The 11810-nt window shown below is 39.5% G+C and overlaps 1 protein-coding gene across 1 annotated transcript in view; it reads left to right on the top strand.

Annotated features, from left to right (window-relative positions):
• Positions 1-342: 342 nt before the first annotated feature.
• Positions 343-11810, top strand: part of iqck (IQ motif containing K) — a 37323-nt gene continuing 25855 nt past the window's right edge. The window contains exons 1-7 of the mRNA XM_061974205.2: positions 343-623; positions 699-772; positions 2936-3083; positions 5273-5370; positions 6465-6517; positions 6605-6682; positions 6788-6872. Coding sequence (XP_061830189.1) covers positions 536-623; positions 699-772; positions 2936-3083; positions 5273-5370; positions 6465-6517; positions 6605-6682; positions 6788-6872 — 624 coding nt within the window. The 5' untranslated portion in view covers positions 343-535. The remainder of the gene's footprint in view (positions 624-698; positions 773-2935; positions 3084-5272; positions 5371-6464; positions 6518-6604; positions 6683-6787; positions 6873-11810) is intronic.

Genomic DNA, 11810 nt, shown 5'->3' with positions numbered 1-11810 from the left:
AGGCTCCAGCCACCTCCGCGACCCATCGAGGGACAAGCGATTAATAATGAATGCAAGAAATCCCTTACTCGAATTTTGGAGTTGACCTTGTGAGTTTTAATGTGCGACTTTAGTATTTTCAGGTCAAATGCTGACGTTTAGTGGCTATAACGAAAACTGCAATTCCCATCACTATTGCATAAAAAGCAATACCGAGCCACATTTTTTTTATTTTTTTTAAATACTATTTTCAGTCTATTTCATTTTATATTCCCATAAGTTCCAAAATATGTACATATGCCAACATTACGGCGACAAAAGGAACGAATGTGCAGAAATGGTTTACCCGGAACATATTAGACGGCGGACATCCTAACAACAGCCTTTTCCTTAGCGACCCTTTTCACAACAATAGCTTTATGACGACAACGACGTCAGGAACTAACAATAGGCACTTTTAATGTATCAAAATGCGTAACTTTTATTGACTTATTTTAAGTGATATTGGTGTTTTTTTTTACTCTATATTGAAGATATATTGTTAAATAATAGGAAAATGTTCAGCCACTTGTCAAGCCCCCAATATTCTCCACGTTATACCTCCAGCGGTATGAGAAGGTCCCTTTGGGATGAGGTTTGTACCGGTAAGATGGTCATTTAAGTTATAGTTTATACATTTTTGACTAATTTCATATTTTAACAATGTCTTTTTTTTGTAGAATATGAAGCAAGTCTTCCCACTCCTCCCAGTGTTAACTTGACCAGTTCAGAGTCCTCTGTCCAAGCTGCCAAGGTTTACACACTTTGTCACATTTACAGTCGTGGTCAAAAGTTTACATACACTTGTGAAGAACATAATGTCATGGCTGTCTTGAGTTTCCAATCATTTCTACAACTCTTATTTTGTGCTAGAGTGATTGGAGCACATACTTGTTGGTCCCAAAAAACATTCATGAAGTTTGGTTCTTTTACGAATTTATTATGGGTCTACTGACAATGTGACCAAATCTGCTGGGTCAAAAGTATACATACAGCAATGTTAATATTTGCTTACATGTCCCTTGGCAAGTTTCACTGCAAAAAGGCGCTTTTGGTAGCCATCCACAAGCTTCTGGCAAGCTTCTGGTTGAATTTTTGACCACTCCTCTTGACAAAATGTGTTGGTTTTCGGACATGGACTTGTTTCTTCAGCATTGTCCACACGTTTAAGTCAGGAGTTTGGGAAGGCCATTCTAAAACCTTAATTGTAGCCTGATTTAGCCATTCCTTTACCACTTTTGATGTGTGTTTGGGGTAGGGGTGTAACGGTACACACAAATTTCGGTTCGGTACGTACCTCGGTTTAGAGGTCACGGTTCGGTTCATTTTCAGTACAGTAACAAAACAACAAAATATAAATTTTGGGGTTATTTATTTACCAAATTTGAAAAATCTTTCACCAAAAATATTTTTCTTAGTGGAATATTTGATGTGAAGTAATGGGAACCTTGGATAGGTCAATAATTCATAATAACATTGATTTGGATTCAATATTATGTTTTGAGCAATGACAGTTTGAAAGAAAAAAAAACAGTTTTGTTTTATTAGTCAACATTGCAACTTTTTCTAAATTACATTTCACCTTTAAGCTTTTTTATTTCGCTTTTGTTATGTTTTTGTTTATTTTAATAGTATTTTTAGAATGTGCCGTGGGCCTTTAAAACATTAGCTGTGGGCCGCAAATGGCCTCCGGGGCACACTTTTGACACCCCTGCTGTAGATAATAAAAAACTAAATCTGATAAATCTATGGATAAAAAGCAGAGCCTGGCGACACATGCGCGTTTATCATAACTCTCTCTCTCTCTCTCTCTCTGTCTCTGCCCCTCCCTCACAAATGCTGCTGCGCGCACAATTTGTTTTGTTTTTAACCCCTTCTTAACCCTGAACGTACATTGAAAATACACGCAATCCTAACTCAAAATGCCGGACATTTGAGGCATTTAAGAAACTCCGTTCTGACAGCTCCGCAAAGGAGGACATGTCCGGTGAAAAGAGGACGTATGGTCAGTCTATCGTAGCCCGTTAGCTGCTAGCATGCCGTGTGTTGTGCCTTGGTGTGCATTGTTTACACAACGTGTGTTATGCTACTTAATATGTCCGTGTGGAAACTCGTTCGGTACACCTCCGAACCGAACCGGAACCCCCGTACCGAAACGGTTCAATACAAATACACGTACCGTTACACCCCTAGTTTGGGGTCATTGTCCTGTTGGAACACCCAACTGCGCCCAAGACCCAACCTCCGGGCTGATGGATTTAGGTTGTCCTGAAGAATTTGGAGGTAATCTTCCTTTTTTCATTGTCCAATTTACTCTATGTAAAGCACCAGTTCCATTGGCAGCAAAACAGGCCCAGAGCATAATACTATCACCACCATGCTTGACGGTAGGTTTGGTGTTCCTGGGATTAAAGGCCTCACCTTTTCTCCTCCAAACATATTGCTGGGTATTGTGGCCAAACAGTTCAATTTGTGTTTCATCTGACCACAGAACTTTCCTCCAGAAGGTCTTATCTTTGTCCATGTGATGTCCACCAAAAGTGCCTTATTGCAGTGAAACTTGCCAAGGGACATGTAAGCAAATATTAACATTGCTGTATGTATACTTTTGACCCAGCAGATTTGGTCACATTGTCAGTAGACCCATAATAAATTCATAAAAGAACCAAACTTCATGAATGTTTTTTGTGACCAACAAGTATGTGCTCCAATCACTCTATCATAACAATATAAGAGTTGTAGAAATGATTGGAAACTCAAGACAGCCATGACATTATGTTCTTTACAAGTGTATGTAAACTTTTGATCGCGACTGTATACCTGCTTCTAATGATGGAACACATTATTATTTACCTGCTTCTAATGATGAAACACATTGATATTTACTGTTAACACATTAGTGTCATGATCACTGCAGGTGGATGAAGAGGAGGATGAGCTTCTGACGGACCTTGACCCCCTCCTGCACTACCCTGCACACCCTGGATTCTCTGTGTTTGGAGCACATTCTTCTTCAAAGCACAGAAGGCAGACAACAACAACTTTCTGTCCACAGCAGTTCCCACGTAAGATTGTGTTTTGTTTTCGTTGTTGTTTTTTATCATGCAAATGTCTACCAGAGGTGTCCAAAGTGTGAATCTGGCAACTCACCATTTGCAGACCGCAGCTAATTTTTGACGGCATGCGGCACATTCTAAAAATACTATAAAAAAAATTATAGATAATAAAAAAAAAGTTGAAATAAATAGAAAACAGGTTAAATATAACAAAAACGATTCCAATGTTGACTCTAATAAAAACAAAATTTCCATGCTCAAAAATAAGTTGATGAAAATCAATGGTATGAATTATTGACCTAGCTCCAATTACTTCACATTAAAAAAAATCCAGTTTGACATATTTTTGGGGGGAAATATTGCATATTTTGTGTTTGCCATGTAAAAAAACGTTTTCTATGACAAAAAGGGCACAAAATAATTTTTTTCTATTTTTTATATTCAATAGATCTGAAGTTGATTTACAGACTCGCAGTACAACTGGAAAGCCATCACAGCACTTCACCTTTTTCACATTTTATGTTACAGCCTTATTCCCCCAAAAAACAAAAATTCATTTGTGTCCTCAAAATTCTACAGACAATACCCCATAATGACAATGTGAAAAGTCATATTTTTAATTCTGCAAATTTATTATAACTAAAAAAACAAACAAAAAAAACATGTATTTACAGCCTTTGCTCAACTTATTTGATGCACCTTTAGTACTAATTACAGCCTCATTCTTTTAATAGTCATCGACGGTCACCCGAACGAGTACGACGATCCTCCTGGTAGGGGTGTATCCCTTTATGGAGGATGCCCATACTTGCTAACCCTCCCGGATTTTCCGGGAGACTCCCGAAATTCGGCGCCTCTCCCGAAAACCTCCCGGGACAAATTTTCTTCTGAAAAACTCCCGAAATTCAGGCGGACCTGAGTGACGTGTAGACAGCCTGTTTTCACGTCCGCTTTCCCACAATATAAACCGCGTGCCTGCCCAATGACGTTATACCTGTAGAATGATCGAGGGCGAGTTCTTGGTTTCTTATGTGGGTTTATTGTTAGGCAGTTTCATTAACGTCCTCCCAGCGCGGTATCAACACACAACAACAGCAGTCACGTTTTCGTCTACCGTAAAGCAGTTCGTTTGCCGTAAACAGCAATGTTGTGACACTCTTAAACAGGACAATACTGCCATCTACTGTACATGCATATGTGACAAAAACATCTAGGGCTTTTAGAGAGTGCAGTGCACAACTGCGCACACAACAAGGAGACGAAGCAGAATGCATCATCAGAGAGGGTGTTCAGCATGGTTAGAAAAATAGTGACACAGAATAGAACAAGGATGGACAATTCAACCCTTAACTCAACAATGAGTAGATGAGTGTTATGTGTGTGTATATGTGTAAATAAATGAACACTGAAATTCAAGTATTTCTCTTGTTTATATATATATATATATATATATATATATATATATATATATATATATATATATATATACACATATATGTATACACACATATATATATATCTATATATATATATATATATATATATATATATATATATATATATATATGTATACACACATATATATATATATATATATATATATATATATATATATATATATATATATATATATATGTGTATACATACATACATACATACATATATATATATACACACATACATACATACATATGTGTGTATGTATATATATATATACATATACAGTATATATATATATATATATATATGTATATATACACATACATACATACATACATACGTGTGTATATATATATATATATATATATATATGTATATATACACATACATACATACATACATACGTGTGTGTATATATATATATATATATATATATATATATATATATATATATATATATATATATATATATTAAACATATTAAAAAATTAATATACGACTTAAAAAAAAAAGATTCAACTGAGACCCTTCTAGGTCCTCAGGACCGAACTGGAGGGTCGCCCTAAAGGCAAAAAAAAACAAACATATATTTTAATGGTTTTTAAAGTAAAATATATCAAAATGGACCCGGCATGCTTTTATTTTTCAGTGTGCGGCCCTCGATGGATAAAAGTTTGGACACACTTGGTCTATGCCATGCATTTGTTGGTTTTTATCATACAAATGTCTATCTATACCATGCATTGTTTGTGTGTCAGATCCTGTCACAAAGTTCATGGAAGACAAAGTGTTCCCTGTGCTGGCGCCTGCAATTGAGGCTTTGCTGAAAGAAGCTGAGAAACAAGGTTGTTTGGAGGTACCAGAATATATAAAACATAAAATAATTACTTGAGTTATTTATTTGACAAAGATTATTTGTGCGGTAGTATACAAATGCACTAAATCATAGTGCATCTAATATTTTGACCCTCGGATTTAGCTAAATACAGCACCCAGAAGTCCAAAATACTGTACAACCCCAATTCTAAACATATTGGTAAATTGCTCTTGACCATTCACCATTTTGAATAGAGCTTTTTTAGGTTTACCTAATGTTGTGGCTGGTAAGACTTCACTGTACTGTCATTACCGTACGTTATTTTAAGCTTGATGAGGATAGGTTGATTTTTTTTTTGCCATTAGCACAATCATTGATTATCATTACTGTAATGTATACATATATTATATATTTAATATATAAGAATTTCTACATGATGTCACATTTTTCTATTGCCTTTGCCTTTGATTTTATAGGTTTTATAAGTGCCGTCAAAAATTCAATTTTATCAGATTTTTCACACTTTTGGAATGTGGATTAATCACAGTTGTTACAAAAGTGTCGCTAATTTACCTGTGGTACTTTTGTTGATAACTTAACATTGTTTGTCATCTGCTGCTTGTTGACATCCGCTGCTTGTTGATATACCAATAGCCTTGGCTGTCTCAAAAACAAGTTATGCATTTAGATGTTGTTTTAAACATGTTGTGCTGCGATTAGAGAATTAATCGTTGCAATATGCGCAAACTACTTTGGTTTTCAGGTAAACATCTGCAGGTAAAATTAAGGAGCATGTGCGCTCAAAGTAAATTGCGTAATTAATCTGCAATTAAATATGATTAATGCGATATTTGTTTGTGATTGATAATGTGGGTGAACTAGTTGAATTAGAGACCTAATAAAAACAATTATTTAGAAAAAATGATATTCATTACATAACATATAATGAATGCTATTATACACAATGTACAAAATCATTTGAATTTTAAAGAATTTTAAGGCATTTAATAATAAATATAACCCTGATTACTTTTTTTCTTATTTAAAGTATCATTGTAGCAATATTTGTAAGACAATACTAATAATACAATTATGCTTTGTCACTATTTCAATTAATTTTCTTTCTATTTCAGAAGAAGGTAATAACATTTTATCCCTTTGATTACCTGGTGGAGTGGCTCTACAAGTAAATTTACACAAACATGTCATTATTACTGTATGGAAAGAAAAATGCTTCATTTCCTTCCATTGTTTTCTTTTTGTTCTCTGCCAGTCATAACCCCCGCAGACGAGGGTATCCCTTTGTAAAATTCCATGACATCCCATTCGTCAAATCCTGGCTCATCTTACAGTAAGTGCCACTTTGACATTTGACAGAGCAATATTACATTGTCTCAAGAGAAACCAGTTCACCTTCTCCTGCAATAAACTGTTGTATTGTTTCTTCTTTGCTCAGTCCGAGGCCTCCTGTACCCCTCTACCTGCAGCTGAGTGACGACGAAGCTGCTGTGATCATCCAGGCTTTCTGGAGAGGATATATGGTACATTCAATAAAGTCAAAACAGAGGCAAATTGCACCGAAACAATATAAACAGACAAGTTGTATTTTGCAACAACAACAATTGTGTTTAAAATTTGAATAGTTATTAATCCTCTGGGGCATATATCATCGATAGTAGTAGATTAGCGACAGGACAAAAAAGTCGCCAGGTATTTTTTAAACTATTTTCTCACATCTTTCCAACTTAATTTCTAAATAAAAATAGCTAAATTGTCATGTTGTTTTTATTCTACGTTAACCTTTTGAATGCCCATTTAATCCGTACAAAATTAAAACCCTGAAATTGGAAAATGCATTTATTATTGTGTAATGACTCTACAGTTAAAACAATGAAGTTATAATGGTAGTCATAATACTAAACTACTATTAGGTTTAGAATATCGTCTTTAAAAAAAAAAAAAAATGCATCCAAATTAGTATAATTACTAAGATTGTGTATATTCACGACAGAGCTTTATTCCAGTACCCACAATCCTTAAAAATGTACTAAAAAGATAATTAATTTAATACATTTAAAAAAAATAAAAAAAAAGACTTACATAATTAGGTCAAATGGGCATTTAAAGGGTAAAAAACATGACATATTTGCTATTTTTATTTAGGTTAAAAAAACATAGCCTTGTTGCTATTCTTATTGAGCACTAAAGTGTATTAAAATATTTTTGGGGAAAATACACGAAATTAACTCCCTGAATAGGCATGTAAAGTGTTTAAAAATAATAATAATAATAACATGACGTGTGCTATTTTTATTTGAAACTGAAGTTGATTTAGAGATTTGAGGAAAAAAGGAGCTGAGCCAGAAGGCAAAGCTCTCGATTTACCGGTCGATCTACGTTCCCATCCTCACCTATGGTCATGAGCTTTGGGTCATGACCGAAAGGACAAGATCACGGGTACAAGCGGCCGAAATGAGTTTCCTCCGCCGGGTGGCGGGGCTCTCCCTTAGAGATAGGGTGAGAAGCTCTGCCATCCGGGGGGAGCTCAAAGTAAAGCCGCTGCTCCTCCATATCGAGAGGAGCCAGATGAGGTGGTTCGGGCATCTGGTCAGGATGCCACCCGAACGCCTCCCTCGGGAGGTGTTTCGGGCACGTCCGACCGGTAGGAGGCCACGGGGAAGACCCAGGACACGTTGGGAAGACTATGTCTCCCGGCTGGCCTGGGAACGCCTCGGGATCCACCGGGAGGAGCTGGACGAAGTGGCTGGGGAGAGGGAAGTCTGGGCTTCCCTGCTTAGGCTGCTGCCCCCGCGACCCGACCTCGGATAAGCGGAAGAAGATGGATGGATGGATGGAAAAAAAAATAGAAACAAAATATGAATCCAAATTCTCTCAACTGCCCGAGGAATTTTTTGACCTGGCATTACGTAACGGGCTAAAATTGTATCATTGATAAATGGAAAAAAAAATTATAAATAAAAATATTAAACTTGAACATGAAAAAAGTCCTCCGAGGAAAGGAAAAACATTCCGTCAAGAGTCACACAGCCAAAGTTATGGCCAAAAATAGAACGATATTTCCCAATCAGAAACCACATGGTTTTTAACACCAGAATATTAAGATACTACATTTTTATATGTTTGCTATACATTTCTCCACAAGTAATTTTTAATTTTTAATGATGGTACCTTACACTGACAGTATACCGCTGCTGTCTTTCTTTATTTGCATTACGTCCGGCAGAGGGCGCTGCTGGCTGCCACTGCGCCACAGGCCTAGAGCGTTTAATTCAGCGTCTTCTTGCTTATGTCATCCCTGCTGGGGTCGCTTCCCCCCCCTCCTTCCTGTGTATGATTATTAATACATAAGCGTGCACAGAGCAGCAGAAACAAATGCATATATTTTCACACTCTACTTTTTGTGTGAACATGTCTGTCGTCGTCATGTTTTGTTTGTTGATCCTGCGATGCTATGATGCATGAGCTTGAAATAAGCCCGTGTAACTTTAGATGGTTGGTAGAAGCCAAGTTTGCCTCCACCCCGTTGGAGAGAATATCAATTATCATAGGCTCCAGCACCCCAATGTGACCCCGAGAGGGACAAGCGCTAGAAAATGGATGGATGGATAGATAATAATTAGGATTATAAATAGGGTCAAGCAAATGGTTAACAACTGTTTTCTCCCCGAGGTGATCTTGAATGCAGCATTGACAGAAAGCAAGGTTGACTGAGGGTCTGGTGGACAAAATCATAACTTATTTAAGCTACACAAGATATTTTTGGCAGGCAGTGACTCAGTGGGGGTGTGTGCGTGTGTGTCACATTATGCCTTTGAAACAAACATGTGACCTTTGGATTTTTAATAACTTCCTATTATAAAATAACAACACACACACACACACACAACAACGTGCTAATAAGATACCATACAAAATATGATGCTTACATAAAAAGAGGCTTGCATTAAAAGTGGTTGGTATATTTGTAAAAAAAAAAATTGTAAATACGTTAGTAATTCATGTAGAAGAATTGTCCAAAAATAAAAATCTTTATATTTATTGTAAAAACTTGCTTCTCTGAGACTGCTATTACGTACATGTGCATGTGCGGCTCGTACATCTTTGATAAGTGTAAAATTGAGCAGTTTTAAATTTAAGAAACTGCTGTTCTAAATGTACTTTCTGATAAGGTAGACGCATTTGCGTGGACCAATGATCCGAGGAGCTACGTTGTCCGGGGGCGGTAGGGTCTCCCAAGACAAACAGGTCCTAGGTGAGGGATCAGACAAAGAGCAGCTTGAAGACCTTTATGAAGGAGAAGAACGAGGACTCAAATTTCCCCCGCCCGGACACGGGTCACCGGGGCCCCTCTCTGGAGCCTGGCCCAGAGCTGGGGCTCGATGAGGCAACGTGGGTCCTCCTTCCAATGGGCTCAACACTCATAGGAGGGGGCATAGAGGTCAGGTGCAGTGTGAGCTGAGCGGCAGTCGAAGGCAGGGCACTTGGCTATCCGATCCTCGGCTACGTAAGCTATCTCTTGGGACGTCGAACGTCACCTCCCTTGGGGGGGACTCACTTCAACGCACAGTTTGGGCTCTGGAACCAGTTCTCTCGAGTGGGGCTGGATTCTCTTCCACTCTGACGTTGCACACAGTGAGGCGACGGGCTGGGGTGGCAATTGTTGTTACCCCCTGGCTCAAAACCTGCACGTTGGAGTTTAACCCGGGTAGCTTCCCTCTGCCATTGGGTGGGGGGGACGGGTCTTGACTGTTGTTTGTGCTTACGCACCAAACAGCAGCTCAGAGCACCCGCCCTTTTTGGATTCCCTCGAGGTAGTACTGGAGATTGCTCCCTTAGGTGATTCCCTTGTTCTGCTGGGTGACTTCAATGCTCATATTGGCAGCGACAGTAAAACCTGGAGAGGTTTGATTAGGAAAAACGCCCGCCCGGATCTGAACCCGAGTGGTGTTTTGTTATTGAACTTATGTGCTTGTCACAGATTGTCAATGACGAACACAATGTTCAAACATAAGGGTCCATATGTTTGAGGCAAAATCTCGGACATGGGAGGAGTTTTGAGAAGCCAAGGAAAATTACTTCCGGGCGGCTTCGAAGCGATTCTGGACCACCATCCGCCGCCTCAGGAGGGGGAAGCAGTGCACTGTCAATACCGTGTATGGTGAGGATGGTGTGCTGCTGACCTCAACTGCAGATGTTGTGGATCGGTGGAGGGAATACTTCGAAGACCTTCTCAAGCCCTCAATCCCACCTAGGAAGCAGTGCCTGGGGGATCTGTGGTGGGCTCTCCTATTTCTGGGGCTGATGTTTTTGACGTAGTTAAAAAGCTCCTCGGTAACAAGGCCCCGGGGGTGGATGAGACCCGCCCTGAGTTCCTTAAGGCTGTGAATGCTGTGGGGCTGTCTTGTTTGACAAGTTTCTGCAACACTGCGTGGACATCGGGGGAAGTACCTCTGGATTGGCAGACCGGGATGATGGTTCCTCTCTTTAAGAAGGGGAACCGGAGGGTGTGTTCCAACTATTGTGGGATCACACTCCTCAGCCTTCCTGGTAATGTGTATCCAGGTGTACTGGAGAGGAGGCTACGCCGGATTGTCCAACCTCAGATTCAGGAGTAGCAGTGTGGTTTTCGTCCTGGTCTTGGAACTGTGGACGAACTCTAAACTCTCGGCAGGGTCCTTGAAGATGCATGGGAGTTTGCCCAACCAGTCTACATGTACTTTGTGGACTTTTTGACCGTGTCCCTCGGGAAGTCCTGTGGGGAGTGCTCAGAGAGTATGAGGTATTGAACTGTCTGATTGTGGCGGTCCGCTCCCTGTATGATTGGTGTCAGAGCTTGGTCCGCATTGGCAGTAGTAAGTCGGACCCGTTTTCAGTGAAGGTTGGACTCTGCCAGGGCTGCCCTTTTTCACTGATTCTGTAAATAACTTTTATGGACAGAATTTCTAGGCGCAGTCAGTCAGGAGATCCGGTTTGGTGGCTGCAAGATTAGATGTCTGTAAGATTAGGTGTCTGCTTTTTGCAGATGATGTGGTCCTGACAGCTTCATCTGGCCAGGATTTTCAGCTCTCACTGGACCGGTTCGCAGCCGAATGTGAAGCGACTGAAATGAGAATCAGCACCTCCAAATTCGAGTCCATGGTTCTTGCCTAGAAAAGGGTGGAGTGCCATCTCCGGGTTGGGGAAGAGATCTTGCCCCAAATGGAGGATTTCAAGTACCTCGGTGTCTTGAGTGAGGGAAGAGTGGATCGTTAGATCGACAGCGAATCGGTGCGGCGTCTTCAATAATTCAGACACTATCTATCCGTTGTGGTAATGAAGGAGCTAAGTCAGAAGGCAAAGCTCTCAATTTACCGGTCGATCTACGTTCCCATCCTCATCCATGGTCATGAGCTTTGGGTTATGACCGAAAGGACAAGATCACGGGTACAAGCGGCCAGAATTTGTTTCCTTTGTCGGGT

The sequence above is a fragment of the Nerophis lumbriciformis genome, linkage group LG22, assembly GCF_033978685.3.
Source record: "Nerophis lumbriciformis linkage group LG22, RoL_Nlum_v2.1, whole genome shotgun sequence".
Lineage (NCBI taxonomy): Eukaryota > Metazoa > Chordata > Actinopteri > Syngnathiformes > Syngnathidae > Nerophis > Nerophis lumbriciformis.
Note: the sequence above shows the minus strand (reverse complement) of the source record. Positions and strands in the feature narration are given on the sequence as shown.